This window comes from Bombus bifarius, unplaced genomic scaffold (assembly GCF_011952205.1).
Source record: "Bombus bifarius isolate JDL3187 unplaced genomic scaffold, Bbif_JDL3187 scf7180000010252, whole genome shotgun sequence".
NCBI classification, from domain to species: domain Eukaryota; kingdom Metazoa; phylum Arthropoda; class Insecta; order Hymenoptera; family Apidae; genus Bombus; species Bombus bifarius.
In genome coordinates, this window is record NW_022885576.1 from 214,439 (window position 1) to 238,897 (window position 24,459).

The 24,459-nt window shown below is 37.6% G+C and overlaps 1 protein-coding gene across 1 annotated transcript in view; it reads left to right on the forward strand.

The window, feature by feature from the left end:
• LOC117216226 (lachesin-like) overlaps positions 1-24,459 on the forward strand; it is a 65,199-nt gene that overhangs the window by 36,691 nt on the left and 4,049 nt on the right. The window contains exons 5-8 of the mRNA XM_033462804.1: positions 14,915-14,998; positions 18,103-18,226; positions 23,010-23,147; positions 23,265-23,384. Coding sequence (XP_033318695.1) covers positions 14,915-14,998; positions 18,103-18,226; positions 23,010-23,147; positions 23,265-23,384 — 466 coding nt within the window. The remainder of the gene's footprint in view (positions 1-14,914; positions 14,999-18,102; positions 18,227-23,009; positions 23,148-23,264; positions 23,385-24,459) is intronic.

The window sequence follows — 24,459 nt, forward strand, 5'->3', positions numbered from 1 at the left end:
AGTTATGTTTTTGTTACCGAAAGTAGGTGTGCATAGAGGTTTCATTACCTGTGAAAACTTAGAGACGAATTTTCGGAAGTAAGAAACTAAACCTATGAGCTGTCTATTCTGTGTGACGGTCGTTGGTCAGGAAAAGAACTCAAGGTTTGTATTTTACCCGGGTTGGGGCGAACTTCTCCGTTATGAATTACATGTCCCAAATAGAGTACCGATATGTTTAGGAAAGAGCATTTAAAAAAATTAGAAGAAAATCCGGCATTTACAAGGGTCTTTAATATGGTATACAATCTTCCTAGAGCTTGATCTATGGAGTAGGCAATAATTAGAACATCATCTCAATAAATAACAACGTACGAATGGCACCCTGGCTGCCACACGTGTTTTCAAAGGAATCTCAAGAATGATCTCTCGTTTTGTTTGTTCGCAACATCAAAACCACCAGCCGTTGTTGAATACAATGAAGGTAAGTGTGGCACAGATCACTCCGACCAAATGGTTTCTTATGCCACCACAATTATAAAAGGAATCAAGTGGTACAGAAGACTTGGCATGCAACTGACAGAACTCAATTCTGACACCGCATAACACAGGTGTAAAATGTAAATATTGTAAATATTTGTAAATATTTGTAAATATTTGTAAATAATCCTATTTGACACCCCCCCGCCCCCCCGCCCCATCCCTCTCATCCCACCCCTCCCCAAAGTTACACAGCACCCAAAAAGCAAACTACTGAAGCGTCCTGTTTTGCGACCAAGTTTTTCAGGACAGAAAAAAAAATAAAAAAAAGCTCCGCTCCCCAGAGGCTTAAATCCAAAAACTGCATCATACAACAAAAAATGTAAAGCGCCGACACATAATACAGCATGGCTACGTCCTATCGCCGCGTATCGGTACCTTTACCTCACATACCATTACAAAAATTCATGTTTATTGTTGTTAGAATTTAATCTTGGAATTAGGATTAATATTCTGTGGAAGACACAATGTTTATGTTGAAATAATATAATGTGATATTTATTAAACAATTATTTCGAGAGTTATAAATGTGCGTTCTGGAATGTAGACAGTTGGCTAGTTATTCACAGACTGACTGCCTTAGTGACCTGTGGCGCTTGTAAAGATTTTGAACCCCCACTCTCTATAATGAGTGTGACCTGAGTAGATGTCTGTGTAACGTCACGTGCCACGGAACTTTCTAGCAGCTTCTCGATACAAAGCGCTACGCTGTCAAGGCGCGACACCGACGTGCCCAATGTTCCATCCATATCCTTACGTTTCTTCCGCCGAGTTCTCGGAAGAGCATGCACGCGCCAGCCGCCGCGGTACATCTAACGAACGTACGTTAGTGGGGATGGCGCTGGGCAACGAATGGAAGAATCTGTACGATCAAACACTCTATCCGCATGCGACTGATATCGTTGTATTCCAACAATTGTGAATAATGTACTTAAAATCTGTATTTTCTGGACTCAATAAACTCCCCTTGTAAAAATTTGGCATGCAACTCCTTCTAGGGATTTCCGTTGTAAACGCTTTGATGGTTTACAAAATTGCAAGAAGGAAGAACATAAATATTAGAATATGTAGACAAGTATTAGTTGCAAAATTATTAGGGTTGCCTGAAAATGCAAAAATCCTTGTTTTCGACGGAGTCAGCATAATATCGCCGTTCGGAAAAACGATTCCGGAAGAAACACTAGACGCGCACGCAACCATGCCATGCAAACAAAAGACGTCCACTAGACCGAACAAAGGCACAAAAGAATTTTGAAGAAAACAACAACTTATTGTCCAAATTGTCCATCGAGGGAAACCAATGCTGTATAATTAGGATAAATAGGGATTTGGCGAAACCTGCTGGCCATGTCCAGACTAATAAAATATTTTGCTTTTGCAATCTCGCAATTTGATCCGCAATAAGAGGTAAGAGATACCGATCCGCGACTGCATTTTTATCTAGTTCTCGAAAATCTACAAATCATCTATCTGAACCATCGTTCGTCATCACGAGTAACATAGGGCTCACGAACGATGAATTACTAGGCCTTATGATATTTTGCTCTAATTAATTAGCTTATTCTCTCACGTACTATTCTCCGTTCTTCCTCGCGAAGTCTATTAGGACTCCTTTGTACGGCGATGTTAGGATCAACTAATTGTATTTCTAACTGGCCTGTATTTAAGCGAGTACGTAGGAAATGCGTATCGGATGAATCTCTGAATTTTTGAAAAGAAAGGTTAATCGACTTTTATCACTACCACGCACCTCATTGTCAACTTCATTAACATCGATCTCGTTTTCAGCGGTTTTATTACAGGCATGAATTATTTTTGTTTTGCACATAGCGAGGCTATTTTATGTAATATTACGTCAAAACGTTGGCTTAAAATTTTTAATCATATTCAAAATTTAATAATTAAAATTTAATCATATAAATCATATTTTAAATAACTATCAGCGAGAACATGAAAAATGTATCTCTAATGTAAAACCACTAACATCAGCAACGGACAAGATTTGAGATGTACGTTTAATACAAATATTTCTTATTCCTCGCATTACTACTATATCAATCGTTCTTTTGCCAGAAAATCTCAAGACTACGGATTCTTTAATTAGTGAACACTCGGTTCTAAAATCGGGGTAAAATGGAAACGACTCACCCGGATGACTTGATCCACAAGTTGATCACTACGTAAGTCGATTCGACACTTGTTATTGAAATTATATTCAGGGCACTGGTTTGTAAAGGATTTTCCTCCATAATCGGATTGACAGCTACGGATCAAGCAGCGGAGTCGGAGCCAACGGTTTTAGGGTTAAAACGCGGTGGCGGAAAATTGTTAGGTTCCACACTGAATTAACTCGTGCACGATGGTCGTAACCTCTTGCACTGTTATAGCCGGCACTGATCCCACTTCTGATGCCGGAGTAACATTAGAATTAGGGTTAGGGGCGTGAAACGAATCTTCATTTAGATTACACATTGTCGTTATGCAATAGAGAAGACATTGACTAGTGCAAATACGATTATTACAGAATTTGGCAAGTAACCGTGGTAATTAGATACTCGAGAATCTAGTGACAATGATCCTAGGTTCAATAACAAATCCGCGATCAGCGGGATAACAGGATGCGCTTTCTTCCAAAGCCCAAATCGTACTCGACTTGCGTGGCTACGATGGAAGTATAACTAAACTAACTCTTTGTTAAAACGTGGAATATCCACCGAGCGTACAGACGCTAAGTAACTCGCTAATACGACCTCACGAGAGAATGACTTTCCGTAGCGATGATTCTGCAGAGGAAAACTATGATGGGGTGTGTCTAAGAACACGAGATCATCGGATTCGTCGAGGATAGCCTTCGTTCAGAAAGTTTTTTTTTTATTTATTTATTTACATTTGACAATTTGGTAAAATATTGTAGCTTAGTGATATAGTAATATAACATGTGGATGGCTACCCCCAGTGGGATACCATCTTCGAATTTGATTGTTTTATTTCTTTGGTGTGGTGAGTGTTTGTATGTTAGGTTATGTCCTTTGTGAGATCTGTTGGGTGTTTCCTTTTTAGTCTTCATTTTATGTTTGTTGCGCCGACCGTTTCCGTTGCCAGCCGGTTCGGGTGCGTTGCTATTCTTTCCCTGTACCTTCTTGCACTTCTGTTAATCTCCTCCTTAACCGTTGGTATTCCCATGTCTTTCCGAATGTCCTCGTTTCTTACGCACCATGGCGCGTTTGTTATTGTTTTGAGTATTTTAGATTGCATTGCCTCTATTTTGGTTACATGGCTCATTGCTGCTGTTCCCCATAATGCTATTCCGTATGTCCAGATTGGTTTTATGACCATTTTATGTATTTTTAGTTTGTTTTCTATGCTTAATTTGGATTTTCGACTTGCTAGCCAGTACATTTGTCTCCTTGCCATCTGTATTTTGTCTATTGTTGCTTTAATACGCTGTTTCCATGTGAGTCGTGTATCTAAGTGGAGTCCTAGGTATTTGACTTGCCTAGTCTGTATTATGTGTGTGCCGTTTAATACAATGTTTGGTGGTTTCTGTTTTCGCAGTGTGAATGTAATGTGTTTGCATTTATCGGGGTTTGCTTTAATTTGTCTTGCTTGAAGCCACTTTTCTATTTTTGTGATATGTTCTTGTAGTAATGTGACTGCTGTTACAGGGTTAGTGTGCCTGACTAGTACCGCTGTGTCGCCCGCGAAGGTCAGTATTTTGCTATTGTTAGTTGTTGTTATGTCGGCCGTGTATAATGTGTATAAAATTGGACCTAGGACGCTTCCTTGCGGAACTCCTGCCTTGATTTCTTTAACTTCAGAGTATGTGTCTTTGATTTTTACTATGAAGGTTCTGCTGCGTAAGTATGATTTGATTAATTGGTATATCTGCTCCGGGAACTGTTTCCTGATTGATTGAAGTAGGCTAGTGTGGTTTATTTTATCGAATGCTCTTTCGATGTCCATAACGAGTGCCGTGCAATATTGTTTTGTTTCCAGCGCCTGTAAGATTTCATTGACGAGTCTGTGCATTTGTTCTCTTGTGGAGTGTTTGTTTCTGAATCCGAATTGGTGATCCGGTATTAGTTGATTCTTCTCTACTATAGGTTTTATGCGGTCGTAAATTACTTTCTCTAGTATCTTAGAGAACACCGGAAGTAATGAGATTGGTCGGTAGAATTTGGTTTCATGTGGGTCCTTGCCTGGTTTGGGTATCATTATGATTTGTGCCAATTTCCAAGTTTTTGGAAAGTATTGTATTCTTAGTATTGCGTTAACTATTATTGTCTATTATTGACAAATGTCTTATCGCTTTTGGCGGAAGGTTTTTCAAGATTTTGCCGTTAATTAGGTCGATTTCTGGTGCTTTATTATTTTTTGTTTTCTCAATTATGTTTCTGATTTCTTGTGCTGTTGCTTTGCGTATGGTGTAGTGTTTGTCAGTTGGTGTACTAGTAGTTAGCGCATCCTCGTCCGTATGACTATTGTGGTTGCTGTTGTTGATATTATGTGGGGTAAATGTGTTGCATAGGTGGTTGGAAAATTCTTCAGCTTGCTCTCCGTTGCTTCTTGCCCATGTGTTATCTGCTCTTCTGGTGGCTGGTACCATTTTTATTGTCTTCTTTGTTTTTTTTTTTTTTGTGGCTTTCCATAGGGAGTAGTTGTAGTTCTCGTGTGCAGATAGTGACTTCATAAACTTTGTGAGCTCGTTGTTGTTGTGCTCTTTTATTTTGTTTTTTATTTCTTTTACGAGTTTGTTTAGATGTTTTTTGTTTTCTTTTGTTCTGTGTTTTTACCATTTTGCTTTCGCTTTTCTTTTTGCTCTAATTTTTTCGGGGATGTCTACTGGAACTGTCTTTGTTTGTCTTTTGGTTTGTTTGTCTGTTGGTTGTTTCAGGTATAGTGGTTGCCCATGCTGCTTCCCGGATAGTTTTTGTGAATGTTGTTACTGCTTGTTCAATGTGTTCAAGTATTTTCAATGGGATGTTGCAGCTGATTTTGCTCTCAATTATTTCTTTAAATGTTTGCCATTTGGTGGTTTTATTGCATAGTGTCTCTGTGCTGCTGTAACGTATTGGTTTGTTTCTGTATGTAATTATTATGGGAGTATGGTCGGAGGTAAGTTCGAGGCTGGGTGCTATGTTTAGTTTATTTGCGTTTAGTCCCTTTGTAACTGCGAAATCTAGTAGGTCAGGTACTTTGCTCAGGTCTGTCGGGCAGTATGTCGGTCTTCCTGTGGATAATATATTGAGGTTATTATTTCTAATGTATTTTTCCAAGGTTCTGCCTCGAGGTGTGGTGATTCTTGATCCCCATAGTGTGTGCTTTGAGTTATAGTCTCCAGCTGCAATATACTTGTCACCTAAGTGTCGAAAATACTCTTTCCACATTTGCGATGTAATTTTGTGTCGCGGCGGTAAGTATACTGCTGACAACTGCAGTTGGTTGCTGCTAGTTTGTACAGTAACGGTGGTTACTTGTATATGTTCCTTACTAACCTGGCTGTGTAGGTGATGTTTAATGTCGTTTTTTATTACTACTGCCGTCCCTCCGTGTGCTTTCCCTGAGGGATGCTTTGTGTCATATATGGTGTAGTACGGTATTTTTATATAGCTTTTTATTGTGAGGTGTGTTTCTGAAACAAGTAGTATATCGATATTATTGCTATACAGGAATGTTTTAGTTTCTGGGGCCCTTTGTTGTAGGCCGTTAGAGTTCCAGGCTGTTATTTTAAGCGTGTCTATTTTTATTTTTTGCTCATTATGTTAGTAAGTAATTGTAGCATGCCTGTTATTTGCTGTGTTTGCTGCCTGAGGAGTTCGTTTCGTTCGCTTATCATGTTTGTAAGTATTTCGGTGTTTTTTATGGAATGTTTTATTAACTCTTTGATTTCTGTAGTGTCGTTGCTGTGGTTGTTCTGTTCTTGATTGCCTAAGGGTGACGACCAGTTGACTACTTGTGCGTAGCTTCGGCTTCTAACGGTGTTGGTGTTAATCTGGTTATTGTTCATTACATGCTGTGTATTTGGTGTTGACATAGATTCTGTGTTGTCCTGTTGCGTGTGGAAATTGTTGTGTGTCCTGTTTCGAATCGGCGGGAAAAGTTTGCTTTGTAGTTGTTTTCTGACTATGCAGCCTTTGTAGCTGGCTGGGTGATTTCCACCGCAATTGTGACATTTTGCGTCATTTATTTTTTCCGTGTGTGGGTAGTTCACTGTTAGGTGCTTTCCTGCGCATTTGACACACGCCGGGTTTCTGTTGCAGTAGTTTTTTGTGTGTCCATATTATTGACACCGCATGCATTGTGGTATGTCTTTTTTATGTCTGGGTGGCTCGACTGTGATTATTGTGTTTGATTTTTTTAGTTTCAAATATTTCTTTGTTGTTACTTTTAGGTTCAAGCTCTATTAAAAATAGCGGTAATGGTTGTTTAGTATCAAATCTGGTTATATTGTTGATCGTTCTTACCTGGTGTCCGATCTTGGCCAATTCCTCGCATATTTTGTTTGTATTTGTTTTAGGGTGTAAACCTCTGACTACTGCTTTGTAGCTTTTGTCAGATTTTGGATGGTAAATATGATACCCAGCGTTTTTTCCCTTTAACGCTTTTGTCACTTTCCTATAGGTTTCTGGGGTATTAGTTTGTACTTTTACTTGATCCAGTTTGAGCTGTTTAATGGTGTAGTTTTCTTTTCCTGCCGTGCTGTTTGGCAGATCAATAAGGGGGTCTATTATTTTAGCGTCTATGTAGATTGGTGGTGGCTTGGGGGCGTGTGTTCTTGGTTTTTCTGTAGGGTCTGTGTCCATCTCTTCTGTCAGTGAGCTGAAGGAGTTTTGTGTGGGAATTTCTTGTAGCCATTGTTGTCTTTCTGTTTCTGTAGTCCTCCTAACATTTGTGTTTGTATTTATTTTTCTTTTTTTGCTGGGAGCTACAGTCTTCCAGCTTTCGTTATGTTGTGGTAGATCCTTGTTGATGTTGTTCTTTTCGTCGTCTTTTTGTATGATTTCCATCTCTATTTCGTTTGTATTTGAGCAGTTCTGTACTTCACTTGTTGGTTTATTTGGGCTCTGTTTATAGCGTATGTTTCTCCTTTGTTTAGTATTCTTATTGTTGGTATCTTTTGAATGTTTTCCATCATCGATTGGTTCTGTTGCACGTCCCTTCTTTCAGTCTTGTGGCACTTACGGAGGCACTAGTTTCCACGTCTGCATAGCTCGACTGCTCGGGCAGTAAGTGAGGCGTCTCCACAGTACGTGATCAGCTTGCCCGAGGGCCGTTATAAACACTAAGATCTAGTTGCCTAAAGTCCTTCAAACAGACAAACAGTCGTTGTCCCAACTACGGGAAGATAGGGGAGATCTATTTTTTCAACGAACGACGTCTCCCACTAGCAACTTTCCCTCGAGGGCCGCTAATATCTTTTTCTAACCACCGATACGAAGATTGACCAATTAGCAGCAACGTCAATTTCCCTTACTTCCGATGATCTCGTGTTCTTAGACACATCCCATCACAGTTTTCCTTTGTGGCATCATCGGGACGGAAAGTCATTCTCTCTCGTGATCTCGTCGACAAAAGAGTAACGTCTTTACGATCAGTGATTATTTCACGTTTTGCTAACAAAGAGTCAGACTTAGATTTTGTGAGAACGTTTATCTATCATCCCGTTGACCACGGATTCGTGATTGAACCTGAGGCCATTGTCACTAGTGTCGCGAGTGCCTGATCGCCGTGATTAATTCTCAGAACTGTAAAAATCCCATTATTGCAATAAACTACACCTGTGTTGTACCGCATCAATGGCTAATTCCGGTGAAGATTCATTTGACGCCCACAACCTACTCATCCAACATATATATACACATATATGTATGCAAGTCATTTAATATTATAATTATGAAAAATTGTCTGTCATAACTGTGGTATCGTGGACAAAAGGCCTAAGAGATATCGGGTAAACCATAAACAGTGTCGCGAGAGCCGAAGCGCCGTCGGACCCATCAATGTGTCGTCGGTCCTTCAATTGAATAGTTTCGTAGAAAAGGCCTATGTGACCCTGGCCACGAGTGGTTGCGGAACACGTGGAAGACAAAGGGATGCTGAAACAATCAGTGTCAGTGGAGAAGGCAGAGAGTGTGAATCGAGAAGTCAGAGAGTGCGAGTTGCGTTGTCGAGATAGTGTTGCTAGTGTGACGTCAATGCACATCTGAGGCCAGATGTGTGCAGGTCCTCACCGCGTACCCTCAATAACCTCAAAGACCCACCATAAACTTAAACTTTCAGTTTATTAATCCTGTAAGTGTTATTGGTTTATGGATGGTCCTTGGAACAGTTCTTAGATTTATTATACGTTCGTACAAATTACGGTGGAAAAGTGGATATTTACCTAACGGAAAAGCTGCTTTTCCCCATGAACAGTGTCACCTACGAGTCACATTGGTAGAAGGCTTCCTCCTCCTATTTTCATTTATTAACGTGTGCTATAACCAATTGACATCGCGGGTCGTTACCCTCACTTTTCCTAACGGAAAGTGTGAATAACGAATCCACGTTGTTAGTTCAAAGGACACACCCACACCGAGCTTTTACCGTAATAATACCAGAACACCTCAACAAATTAACTATTGAGTTGCCTAAATTATAGTCCATTATTGCGATTAGTTCATATTAAACAACCATCTGTCTTCCGTTTAATCAACATCTGTACAGTCCATTTATTGTAAATAAATCATCAATATTATATTTACGATACTACATATCCTACACATATGCTTAGTTGTTAATATTTGACAGAAACAAAAAATTTAATTATTTTCTTTATTAAAATTTTGTTTTCAATACTATAATAGCTTTTCGACATAAGTAGGTTACTAATTTGTTATAAGAAATGCCATAACAGATTGATTAATGTATTAAAAAATATGTGGTTCCATTAAAAATAATGGAGCTGTGCTTTGTTCAACGTTGCGCACGGTTTAGTCGTGTTACTTGGCGACTTACGTGCCAATAGTGGTAAGTAGAAAAAAGGGCTTTAGTCAATCAGTGGAAATCCCTTCGAACTTTCTTTTTTTTTATTTATTAATAATTGCAATCAATTCTCGCATTGAGAATTTTCAGTAATTTTTCCTGGCGTAGCGTAGCTAATTATTTATAATAAGTTAATAATTATTATAGATAAGTATAATTTATAAGTAAGTGTTATAAATAAGTAAATATTACTTAATATAAATATCTAATTAAATCTAGCGTTTAGGTCTAGCGGGTAGTGCCTCTTCAGCCTGCGGATCTGGTCCGACGTATCAAGTAGTCCAGTGATTAGGGGATTTCGGTGTTTGTTGACTCTTTTGCTATATCTGTCGCTGTATTTTGCTATTTCCTCTTTGACTGTGGGTATCTTGAGCTCGCGGTGTATTGTTTCATTGGTTACATACCAAGGTGCATCAATTAGGGATCTTAGCGTTTTCGATTGGAAGTGTTGAAGTATTTCAATGTTGGAGTTACTTGCTGTTCCCCATAGTTGGATTCCGTAGGTCCAGACAGGTTTTATTACGGTCTTGTAGAGGCTAATTTTGTTCTGTGTGCTTAGGTTGGAGCGTCGGCCAGTGAGCCAATAGAATTTCTTGAGTTTGCCCTTGAGTTACTTCGTTTTGTCTGTGATGTGATTTTTCCAAGTTAATCTCCTGTCCAGGGTCGTGCCCAGGTATCTGACTGTGTCCTTGTTAGGAATTGTTGTATTATTGATGGTGACTTGGAGGCAGGTTTGTTTTCGGAGCGTGAAAGTTACGTGAGTGGATTTTTTTCATTAATTGTGAAGCCCCATATATGAAACCACTTTTTCATAGAGTCGAGACATCGCTGGAGAGTTGATGAAGCAATTATCGGGTCTGCGTGGGCAGCTAATAGCGCTGTGTCGTCAAAAAATGTTGCTATTGTTATCTCTGTTGATATTGGTAAATCGCCAGTGTAGATGGAGTACAGCAGGGGTCCGAGGACACTACCTTGGGGTATGCCAGATTCTATTGGGAATATTGTGGAAGTGGCGTCTAAGTATTTAACTATCAATTGTCGATTGGTTAGGTAGGACTTTAGGATGGAGTAGTAGGTGTGTGGTAGGATTTTTTTAAGTTTGATTTGAAGCGCTTACTTTGTCGAATGCCTGTTGAATGTCTAGGAATACCGCTGAGCAATATTTTTTCTTTTCTAAGTTTTGGCTGACATTATGTGTTATGCGATGGATTTGCTCGATTGCAGAATGTTGCTTCCAAAAACTGAATTGATGATCTGGGAGTGTTTTCAAATCCTCTAAGGGTGGAAGGAGTCGATTCGTTACATCTTCTCGAATAGTTTTGACAAAGAAGGTAGAAGATTAATTGGGTGATAGGAGCTAGTTTCGTGTATTGGTTTACTGGGTTTAGGGATGAGAGTAATCAGTGATATTTTCCCGGACTCAAGATAGTATTCAAGGCGAAGAATTGCGTTAAAAGTAGATGTGATGAGTGCAATCCCTTTTATGGAAAGTTCCTTGATTGCTTTATTACATATTTGGTCATGCCCCGATGCTTTTCTGGTATTCAGGCCACGGATTAATTCTGTAACTTCTACAGAAGTGAAGGGTTCAATAGGAGGAGACATTTGGAAGGGAAAGTGCAGGTATTCGGTTATTTCCGCGGCAGTTTTGGAGGAGTGAGGTTTAAATACGTTTGATAGGTGATCAGCAAACAGGTTGGCTTCTTCTATAGGGCTACGCGCTTAGCCACCTTGCGGACTGCGGATAGGAGGGATTATTTGCCGGGGACGCGTGAGTTTCCTGGAAGCCTTACATAGTGAGTAGTTGGAGTCAGCTGTGGGAGACAGATTGGCGAGATATTTTTGGAAACAGTCGTTTTTATAATTTTTAATGATTTTGGTTAGATTCCTAGTCGCGTTATTTAGTTTGCGTTTGTCCTCAGGTGTTCTATGGATCTGCCATATTCTTCTAAGCCTACGTTTTTCTGCGATTTTTGTTAAATATGTAATGGGGGTATTCATGTTTGTTGATAGAAGTCTTAGTAGGTCTGGAGGAGCGGAGAGCGTTTATCATGCTGTTGTTTAAGTATTCCGTGGCTGTTTCGATATCTTCATTTGTTTTTAGGGAAATTAAGGCTGATGTTGAATGATTAAAGACTTCTCTAAAGAGCTGCCAGTTGGTGAGTTGGCTATGAATAAAGCCATTAGGTGGATTTTCGATAATTGTTGAGATAATTGTTGCTATAACGGGGGAATGTTCTGTAGAGAGTTCTGCCGAGGAGTTGATTTGGACATATCTAGGCGAGATATTTTTAGTTATAAAAAAGTCAAGTAAATCAGTTATTTTGTCGGTGCCAGTGGGCCAATATGTGGATTCATATGTGGTGAGGTAGTTGACACTGTTGGTGTTTATGCTATTCAAGAGATTTTTGCCTCTTACTATGGTAAGTCTGCTGCCCCATTGGATATGTTTGGCGCTATAGTCTCCTCCAGCTATGAATCGATTGCCCAGAGCATCCAGGAAGTTATCAAAGTCTTCTTTGGCGATGGAGTGTCTGGGAGGGCAGTATTCTTGTTTAGGTTGATAAGTGTGGTAGTTTGCATTCAAGGTTTTTAGTAGCTTTGTTAGTTTTCTATAGGAGTCTGAGTTAGTCTGAGTTAAAATTTTAACTTGGTTATTATTTATTTTTAATTTGTAATCTTCTTTGTTTATATCTTTCTTAATGGACTCTACCATTGTTTGAATGTCGATGCAATCACAAATGAATATAGGTGGGGGGGGGGGGATTTTTTGTGTATGTTGGTTACTTAGTGTTTCAGCTACGTAACGTCCATGGAGTCGTTTGTGGATTCTAGTATTGCGTATCTATTGTAGGTGATTACACGGCTTGTTGACTGTTTTGGCTAGTGTTTGCGTTTGTTTTAATTGTTTCTAGTTTACACTTTTTAGTGTTTTTAGTGTCGATTGTAAGGAGGGATATATCGTCCTCTTGCCACGGAGGAGGTAGAGCGGTGCAGTTATGGTTTTGCTCAAGAGAGCCTGATCGAAATACTGGGCCCATCTTCGAGCTAATTAATTCAGCTTGAAATAACTAGTCGAGAGGCTATGATTCGAGTCAGAGATTAGGAACGTTGGATTTCCACTAGTAAGTTAAGAAACACTTGGTTTATGTCTGTTTCGATTCACTTTCGACGGATGAACGTCACGTGTTTTTTTTTTTTTTTTATGAACTTCACAGAGCACTAGACACACGTCTGCACGCTTCGGCACTCAACAGGAGAACTGAACCATCATCGATGACAGAACTTTTTTCTTATTGAGTTTAAATATGATGGTAAAAAATTTATGCGAGGATTGTTATCCAGCGCAACAATGTTCGACACCACCCGATGGGTCGACTGTTACGTATTATACCTCTCGGTGGTATACCCTTAACAACATCACCAACATCATCGTTGGCGTTGTCATCGCGTCGAGCGTGGCTCGTATGCCCCTTGCTAGCACAGCTTTACAACCCCATAATATGTTGCTCCAGCTTCTATTGCAATGAGGGTTAAAGAAAGTGAAATACAGTCGGGATTTAGGAGTTCTTACATTATTCAGTCTCGCTCACGAAGAGTAATGCGCATGGATATAATGTAGAGATTCAGTAAGAAAGGGCTTAATTTCGAGTTCATCGGGGATGTTATGTCGCGTGAGATGGTCCGTGCGACGTCCTTCATTGCCTGGCAGCCTACGATCCATGTACCGTCATTCTGATCCTCAATAAACCTAAGGACCCACCATAAATTTTAACTTTTTAACTTAATTGTTTTAACACATGTATTTTAAGTTAATCTGTTTGCCCTGAAGGATTTTCTAATCCTGCTTTCGGTTTGTGGCTGGTTCTTAGAAAAGTCCTTTGGTTTATAAGGCGCTCTTAAAAATTACGGGGAAAGCGGGTAGTTACCTAACGGAAGAAGTGGAATTTGTCTAACGGAAAAGCAGGTTCTTCCCATAAACAAGGTCACCCACGAGCCACGTCGGTACGAGGCTTCCTCCTTCTCTTCATTCATAACCAATGGGCATCGCGGGTAGTTACCCTCGCTTTCCTGACGAAAAGTATGAACACGAATCCGTGTTCTTAGTTCAAAAGGCACACCCACACCGGAATTTCCTCCGTAATAACACGTGTACGGACTTCACTTCTTCTATTACATCAGGAGAGTCAACTTCTACTTCTTCTACACCAGGAGAGTCAACTACTTCTTCTACGACATCAGGAGGGTCAACTCAACTTCTACTTCTTTCTTCTACACCAAGAGAGATAACTTCTACACCAGGAGAGTCAACTTCTACTCCTTCTACACCAGGAGAGTCAACTACTTCTTCTGTTACACCAGGAAAGTCAACTTCTTCTTCGACAACAAAAGGAAGGTCAACTCAATTTCTTCACTAGGAAAGTCTACTCAATCGTTTCTCCGAGATTAGTTCAGTCAATACTCCGACATCAAGTCATCAACATATCTACTCGTACTTAATCTCACCTACAGATCAGTCAACGTATCTCTATCGGGTCTTCATCCGTCAAACAATCGTCCACGACATTTATATCACACGTAAAGGCGTAAGTCTTCATTGTAATAAGTTGTTGGAAATATAAGTATTATATCACGTTAATCGTAGTGTTATACCACATCAGTCACCCCTATTATCCCAAAAGAAATAAGGGGATAGATCTGTTCGTGGTGTCGATTATTATAATCGTAACGGGAATTTACAACTCCCGTTCACGCGCTTCCTCGCTATCGCTTCTCTTCGCGACTGGTCGAAAATACAGGGGATTTTATTGATATGCGTTCAAATCTTTTATTCTAGAGATCTGTTGCTTTGACGAACTTGATTGAGATAAGAGAGGAATTACCAATATCGTGTAACTCCAAGGGAATTCCTGTTCCGATTGGAAAATGTCTTGTTAGAAAGATATGTTCATTCGTGACTTTTCATTTCTTTTAATGCGCATAAAACTCACCACTTTCCATTTGCTCGTGTATTAATTAATCGACACATGACGTAAAATATTTGACAATTGTATCGGCTAGATACGGTATTTATAACAAACATTCATCATTATATTTTCAGCTTTACCGATTTTTCCCCGAAACAGTAACGTATTATTATCACTGAAACACGAAGCTTGTTTGTGCATTACTAATGCGCTCAATATTTGATATTGAATGAAATGAAATATTTTGGATAAGACCTTCATAAACCAATATTAATAATTGATGCCTTTTTTTACAAAAAAGATTGTTTCTTCGAGCTTTAAAGATTTCTGTTAGTAAAATGAATATCAGCAGCGTAATAAATGAATAAAATTAACTGATACAAGGTAATATTATATCTTTTCAGACAGGTATGTTATCGGTTGTCGTGCCACCGGACTTTATTCCCGAAGAAACATCTAGCGACGTCATGGTACGCGAAGGAGGGCAGGTAAATTGATGGCTAATTAGTCTTTCTCATTAAATTTAGTCGAGAAATACGATAGGCATACATTTAACTCGCACTTAAGCGTGATAGTAATTGTTACGTCCCGTGGCCTTCTACATAAAATTGCTCCTCGGGCAAGATGGCCGCCAGATGTCTAAATATCTTTATTGCATATCCTCAATAATCCTAAGGACCCAACATAAATTTTAAAATGTTTTACCGTTAAGATCCTTAAGACCACCCAAGTATGTTTTAAGTTGAGGCAGTCCTTAGGGTTATTGTTAATTCCGGGAAAGTACAGGAAATCTGGTTTTTCTGACGTACGATGTCTCCCGCGAGCGACCTTCTTTCGGCGACGGCTAGCACCCTTCTTTATTCATCAACTTTTTTTCTCAGCCAATTAGCACCAATGGCCGTTGCCCTCACTTTGCTAACGAAAATTGTCATCAACGAATCCGCTTATCCTGTATCCTTAGAGACACCCATCACTAGTTTTCCTACGCGGTATCATCGTCACCGTATTTCACTTGCGTTGCGTTTTTTGATCCGTTCAGTCAGATCTTAATTTATTGGCTATCAGTCGACGTCTTAATTGTTATCTCTAAAATTTATATTCTACAAGAAACAGTTGTTGGAATAAGAGGTGTATTGTTAACGTGTTAACTCAATGTTATAATCAATTAACCACCCCTATTATTTTAATCGAAACAGGGTATCGACTGATTTCAGTGCGTCGATTGTCAACTCGTAACGGGGAAAGCTCATCCCGGAAATGAACGAAATTCTAAGCTGATTCTATTTTCAGATATGCTACGAAACTTCGAATCAATCGAATTTCACCGATTGTGAATCATGTACATGGCCCACCTTCGAAACATCGACTAAATTGAACATTTACTATTGTCTAATGATAAATTGGTTGCAATTTGGTCAGCGGAGTTTGATATTCTTAAACTGATAGAGAGAACTTTATCTCGTTCCGTTCAACGACGAAATTTTGTTCAAAGCCACCTTCTTTCTCCCTTTCTCCCTTAAACATAGTGTAAGCTGATTCTTCAAATTCGAAAGAGACATTCGCACGTGAAATTCCCGTGAAAATGAGTAACGGCAAATAACGAATAAGGAATAATAAATAAAAAATAGCGGTCATAAATTTGGTGTAAGAGGTTGAGAAACACCTCGTGGATATCGATCAATTTCAAGTTAATTTAATTTATTTAATTCTCATCAAATAGGTCGTAAATTCATAAACGTCGTAAAGATATGTCAAATTAAATTCCAATCGTGATATTAGAAATGCAATGTTCCAATTTAATATATCGAAGCTCAGAGCTTTATCGGTGGTTCTTTGGTAATTATTGGTAAAAAATTTACGTAATATAATTTATGTCATGTTATTTAAGCATCACACAATTATAATATCGAGAAAATCATTCAATTTTAAAAGTCGGAGCATTCTTTTATATTTAACAACATTTAGTTTACGTGTAATATCGTAAATGAGATTTCTGTAGCGAATTACATGATGCTCTTGTATTTATTTTCAATCATATGAATAATATATATTAATATTTTGTCGTCTGTGTTATATATTTTATCATTCAAATATGTGTAATATTTTTAACGTCGTTAAACAGAATCCGTCTCCTACTTGGCATCATATTGATTGATTTCATGATTATTGAAACTGATCGTTTGCGATACATATCTTTGTTAGTATTGTTCGCTACGTACAGTAGGAAATTTATTGGTCTCTAAAATGGTGGGAAAATTTAATTTTATCGCATGACATATTTTTGCTGTAAAGTCTCGCAACACCAAAGCACTGTGCATTATAAATTCAAGCTACTTATAGTTTTCTTCAACACGGTCCATCTTGAATGATAAGCCTGAAATTTTATCGATAAAGAATTTAAAATACTTCAAAACGCCTTTTACCTAATAAAGTAAAACAATTATTAGATTGTGAAACGTAGCGATGAAATTTATCACTCGGTAATGAACAATGTTCCATATGAAACTATAAATTTCTCTGGTTATTGAGTTTCCAAAGAAACGATTTTCAACGATAATTAACAATTGCGCCATGTAATTTCATACAAAAGTTTCATAAATTTTCATTTCATAATAGCTGACGTCACGAAAATTTTGAAGTCAGCCGAGACGTTCTCCGTCGTCCGAAAATTTGTCATTTTAGAATTAGATTATCGCCTTTATGTTACCTAAGGCCCGACCATAAACCGAATCTTATTAGCTTGCAGGAACCTTTAATCCTGTAAGTATTTTCGGTTTATAACGGGTATTTAAAACAGTCCTTAGGTTTATTGCACGTTCTTACAAATTACGGGGAAAGCGGATGGATGTCTAACGGAAAAATCGGTTTTTCCCATGCACAAGGTCACCCCCGAGCCACGTCGATAGGAGGTTCCCTCTTCCGATCTTTATTTATTAATATTGGCTATAACCAATGGGCATCGCGGATCGTTACCCTTGACTGTCCTAACGAAAAGTGTGAACAACGAATCCACGTCCTTAGTTCAAAAGACACACCCACTCCGAGCTTTCCTCCGTAATCACATAAGAACGAACTTCACTTATTCTTCATCGTTAGAATAGTCAATATGTCATTACCGGGTTACTATCCTTAAATCAATCACTTATTTAACTTGTACATACGCCTCAGTGTAACTCTTAAGTGTCGGAAACATAAATTTTATAACGCTGTTAATCGCAGCGTTATACCACCTCAACCACCCCTATTGTCTCAACGGAAATCAGGGGATGGACCTATTCATGGCGTCGATTATTATAATCGTAACAGGAATTTACGACTCCCGGTGACGTGTTTCTTCGCAATTGCGTCTCCTCGCGATTGGTCGAAACTACACTTTGTTTTCCCTTTAATTATAAATTTTCGAAATTTCTCTATATACACCATTTCAACATGAACAACATTTCAACAAATTCAGTTCAACAGTTCGCTCGAATAGTTTTCACGCACGAGCCTGCGACTTTAATTTTTTCAAACATTTATACCTGATACGGCCTTATCCCGCGGCCGGTAATAACGAAGTTTCTTTATAATTTTGGTTCCATGACATGTACAGGTGAAGCTAATGTGTCGTGCAAGAGGCGTGCCTCCACCTAGCATATCGTGGCGCAGAGAAGACGGAAAGAACATTATAATTCGAAAACCATTTGCAGGGAACGCCTTGAACCAGAAGTCTCATGGTGAGATTTAATATAGCTGACGTTTCAACCATTTCGTCGATATAACGTGGAGTATACAATTATATTTTCCTCTAACCTGATTCACTTCGTATTTTAGTTTCCTTAGTTCATCGAGAACCGTTACTTCGCGACGGACTCACCCGAAACTGCCTATAAGGGACGTGTAACTATCTAGAAATTGTTAAGTAACATTTTGTGCAACGTCTTACGGAATCGATAAAAGTCTCGATTGTACAGGTCACGTTAACGATTTACTCACGAAATTGGTTTATCTTTATATACATAAGCACGTTCGTAGACAATTTCGAGATATCCGCATCCTCGATTTATTACAAACGTTGTACCGCTAGTATTATTTCATTATATAGTGTCGTTTTATGACTTGTATTATTTCCATAATAGTATCATTGTACAGACTGAAACACATACCTGCAACTGAATATCTATTTTCTAAAATATTGGGCTGTTCGAAAAGTTCGTTCCAATTTTCGGTAGGTAGCATTAGAGCAAGTCTGAGTATATCAGAAGATTGAAAACAAATGGCATGTGCATATATTCTAAAAGGTGATATTTCAGGCATTTTTAAAAAAAAGTTTGGTTAAGATATATTAACTTTTGTTAGTTTTATAGACTCTTAAATATGAAAGGAAACAAAGTGCATTATAGGCATTTGATGCTTTTCTTTTACTGGAGAGGCAAAAATGCCACACAAGCAGCAAACAAAATATGCGCTGTTTATGATAACAGTGTTATAGCTGAAAGAGCTGTGCGGGAGTGGTTCGTTAAGTTTAAAGCTGGTGATTTCGACTTGGAATATCGGGTACGTCCGGGTAGGCCCTCCACCATTGATGAAAATCAGAACATAACACTGATCGAGAATAACCCACGACGCGTGAATTAGAAGAAATGTTAAAAGTATCGAAATCCATCATCCATTAGCATTTTGTGAAGTTTGACTATGTAAAATGTTTTGATATATAATTTCCCACGATTTAACGGAAAAGAATCTGATGATTCGCATTTCCATTTGTGATTCGCTCTATGAATGAAGAGACATCATTTTTTAAGCAAGTAATGACGGGGAATGAAAAATGGATTATTTACAATTACATTTTACATATTACGTATTACATTTGTATTACGAGCTTCCACCAAACAGCCAAATGATAAATTCGGAGAAGCATTGCTCGCAATTAGACGAATTAAAGATAGCAATTGAACAAAAACGTCCAGAATTAGCGAATCAAAAAGCTGTTCATTAGGACAATGCTCGGCCTCATGTGTCTTTGACTACTCGACAAAAGCTGTTAGATCTTGCTTGGGATGTGTACCCCACCCGTATTCACCAAACATTGCACCCTCAGATTTTCACTCATTTAGGTCATTACAAAATTCCCTTGATGGCTAAAACTTTAACCTTTTGGTCGATATTAAGAATCATATTGAAAAGATTTTTGTCGAGATACCCGAGAGATTTGGAGCAATGGGATACTGACGTTGTGTAAAAGATGGAGAAAGGTTGTGGAACAAAATGGCACTTATATAATTCAGATGTAGATCGAAATTTAAATGTGCTATGTTTGAATTTTCTTTAAAAATCAGGACGAACTTTCCGGACAACCCAGATATTTTTGCCTTTGTTTCCTTTATTCTATATTATATTCGTATGCATAATACAGGTTCTGACTGGTTTAAGTGTTCTAATTACTAATTGTAAAGCAATCAAGATCGTGACTCGCATTAACATTCAGACACCATGGTATTCCAGATGTTATTGCTGTATATGCATCTACTGCACGTTTGCGTCGAAACTAAACAAAAAAATGTAAAAAAAAGGAAAGGATTCTCTCGAAATAATCCAGTTTTTAATAATATCACCGGCCATGCATACAACTGTATTACGTTCTTGGGGCGTTGGCGTGGCGTGGCGTGTTGTGGCGTGGCGTCACAACATGCCCGTGAAACGATCAGTAGATAGCGTTCATAAAATTGCGGAATGTTTGATCGTGAAATAGCGCGTCGCATCGCGTAGCATCAGTCGGAGTTATATTCCTCATTGTCTCTTTATGTTCTACATCGATGATTCGACCTAAACGACGCATTTAGCATTCACTTCAGCATGGTGTTACTAATAGCAGGCGAATTATATCGAAGATGCTGTGGCAATGTATGCGAGTGCAACCCTCGCGACGCGACACGTGCTAAGTGCAGTGGCCCCTAACTGCGCGCAAACGGGATAACTTATTGTTAGCCTACAATACCGATAATTATTGGGTATCGAGGGAGAAATGTTGCCAACCCAACTACGAGGTCTGCAACTTCATCCATTGTAAGATGTTATTTCAATTTCGTGTACGCGCCTATGAATAAACGGTAAGATAACGGGATGCTGATTTCGAACAAACTAATTATTTAGACTGCAGTGTTTATGCATTTGTAGGAAATTTAAACATGAATTATTTGATATTTTTCTTGTTTTCATCTTGATTCGAACATAAAGTGTCATGTTATCGTAATATCAGAAATCACTAATCAATGTCAGTAGGATACATCTTTCACAAAAACGAACTTCAATTTTTTCACTATCTTTCACAAAATCTGTAGAATGTTTTATGATCTCTACCATATTTTAGATATAATTCTGTCGTAGAAGATGACAATTATTTCCACCTCAACTCTCCATCTCTGGCTACGAGAAATATCTGAGCAACATAAAATTTCAGATAGTTGAACATTAAAATATAATACATATTATGAAATCTGAATTATAAATGTCATACGCGATTAATTTATAAGAATATATAATATCGTCGTTCCAATAATAGTAATAATTATTCACTATTTTCTTTGCTTTTAATCATATTATAATATCGTTATCTAGAAAATTTCGAGGTTCCTTAAGTTATTTATTTTGTATTTCTATCTTTGACTAATCATTCACTTTCAATTTTGAATTTGTTCAAGAAATCGTGGTTTCCTGACAAATTGTGAATATTATACTTGTGTAATTACCGATGTTACACCACATAATACAGCTCATCGAAAGTTTAAGCGATGATTTATAATTTACAAACTCATTAATTAGCGATTTCCCATGAAATGGCTAGCAAGCAGTACGACGATTTTGCGGAACTTACCTTTTTAGTTGAATGTTTCTCTAAGAAAATTATATGTAACTTATTTAGTTTCCAACGTTTCTGTTAAAAAAAAAGAGAGAAAAAATATCGATATTAGTCGTCTTAACATACCGTAGAGTAGTAATGATATAATATTATTTAAGATTTGTAGATAAATTTTGATGTTATGAAGTTGACGTTATGAGTTACAGAAAACATATTATAAAATGGTTAACTCGAATTTTCGCTATAAAAAGACGTTTATTTGAGCGCAGAAACTGTATTACCGTAGCTAAATAGGGACTGCATCTTAAACGATATGGCGCAACATTGTTTCCTTAATTGATCCTTACGGACAACAACTTAGGCAGAGAAGAGAAACGACAGCCTCGAGTACCTTCGTCAATTTTAATAATGAAAATTTCTGCTTAACGACTGCAGATTTTAATAGTATTACTAACAGAGATTTCTATTCATCTCCAGGTAGAATCCTGTGACTGTTAATGAAACTGAAGGAACGTACGATGCACGTTTGCTGTATGCAAACGATCCTACTATTTTCTGTTCTTATATAATTAAATGGGGAATTACGAGTTCTGTGAACCGATACCTTAAATATATCTCGAAATTTTAAGAAAATCGATATTTTCACAAGTTTGTGGCAAAACACATTAAAGATAGCGTGTTTTAATGCAATATTATCACTAGCACAGAGAAGGAACAGGTGTAACAAATTGTATAAAAACGCTTACATTAGGTATGTTGGCTAGTTTTTCCTGCCAATCTAAATATATTTTGGCATGATTAAAAAATTCCCGAATATAGTGTTTGTTTTATATTATCTTGAAATTATTTCAACTATCGTATATTCAATCATATCTCAAATTTTAATATCAGACTATAAGAAACACATTGATAAATTTCTAATTATCATAGCAATTTATTCTAAAACTACAAATGACTGTGTTCAAAACTAATTAACAAACCGAAACCGTAAGAACGATATTAGGTTTGAATGCATTGTTAGGAATATATTTAAAGAAATTTTGTATGCTTTTTGAAATTTCTTGTTTACGTTAAAATTAGCTCAATTCATAAGTTTCTTTATTGCTTCACTTGTGTTAAAAAGAATATAAAAATTCAAGCTAAAGTTCGTTCAAAAACTTAACATAACGATTCAATTGTTCCTGCCACTGTAAATTATAAATTATTAAACAATATACTTATACATGCTTAGTTATATAAAATTTCTTTTAGTTGCATAGAATTAAACGTAAATTCCCATATATTGAATAAGATAGATATTAAATACATATTAATAAAACACCAAATAATAATAATGAAAGAAATGATTCACAAGGTATCGTATATCCTTTATTGTTATGTATTGTGAAATACATTTTGCGTAACTTAATGTTTTTAAATTCTCTGTTGCATTTTACATTTTCTGCAAATATGTATTGTAACCTATTTTTTGTTCAAACACATTTGTAGAATTAACTAACTTTGTTAAAAGTAAGAACACGTCTTTTACGAAAAATGAAGAAAATATTTATTTTGTTTTTGTACATGTATATGTACATATAACTTATTTAGTTGTACATATACAGTAGAAAATTTCGTAATATCGCATTAACAAGATCTTTATCGGTATTTATCTGGTTTAGTAACTTCAGTGAACGAGTACCACGGCGAAGAGCTAAGACTGATGAAGATTTCGAGGAACGAAATGGGAGTTTATCTGTGCATCGCTATCAACGGTGTGCCACCGGCGGTCAGCAAACGTATTTCTATCAACGTCCATTGTGAGTAATAGTGACTATCCTGGCCGATAATAATTTACCAATCTCTAACAAAACGAGCAAAGAAAAACATACTAGCATTCTACCTCTACAAATCCTATTTGGAATTCTGTTTCACAGTCTCGCCGGTAATTCATGTGCCTAATCAACTGGTAGGTGCTCCTCTGGGTACAGATGTAGTCTTGGAATGTTTTGTCGAGGCTTCGCCCAAGTCAATTAATTATTGGGTCAAGGATAACGGTAATATCTTTCTGCTGGCTATATAGTATTGTAGTTTGATGCGACTTTGCAAAAATCTTCTCACGTAGTATAATTTCATTTATATAGCGTGCGCGCAGCTCGTTGTTTCTTTTTTCCGCTCTCTATCGTTTTGCATCGCTTTTCTAAGACACCCTTTCTGTTTACTTTCTACATTTTTAACTACAAACGTATAATAACCTTATTTTGTTCCTTTTTATTTCAAACAAGAAAAAGGAATCATTCCTTGAAAAATTCAGTGTAAATAATTTCTAATACGATAATTCTTCTACTAATATACAATATGTAGGTTATTCGTGCAACATTTGAGTACGTTACATTCATTTTATTGCTGAAAAGAAGAACAGGGATGCAGACCTAATTGGCTATTTTTAATAGACTCGACATGGTCATAAATATAAGCACGCATATTGCTATAAAATGCCAAAAGCGTTACATTGTCACATATACGTATGTACAAATAAAACAATATAGCAACGCATGGCGGTAAACGATAAAGGGCAATATCTTGCTTGCCCCTATGCTGTTGTCACGTAAAATAACAAAATAAAAAAGGAATTTGAGGTGAAAAATAAAAAAAGAAAACTTTATTTTTTTCTAACATCAATACACTTTACAATCTACTTCCGAACTCTAGGCGTGACTTTCTAAGACTGACTCTCATGATTTTACTTTCGATCGGATCCGATTACTTTCTTTTGTCATCCCTCAACATCCCCACCGTCCATGTATTTGCTAGGCGTTCGCGATCGTTGCCACGTGCTCTTTCTTCTAGAACCTTCGGTGGAAGGACCGTTGGGATGTTGATGGTTCATTAGGCACTTCAGCGATATACATTGTCGCCGAGTGCCGCCACATCTTTATCTCTATCATCAGTCCGTCGGATTTGAAGTGTGCCGATCGTGACACTGTCGCACGAGTCTTCTTTCCAACAATGACGATAGACATTCTCTTTCTATAGATATACCATTTTTTAAATAAAATCGACTTACTCGCCATATTATTTGATTATTTTAGTAGTTTTATCAAATCGAGTTAGTATCATTCAGAACAATAC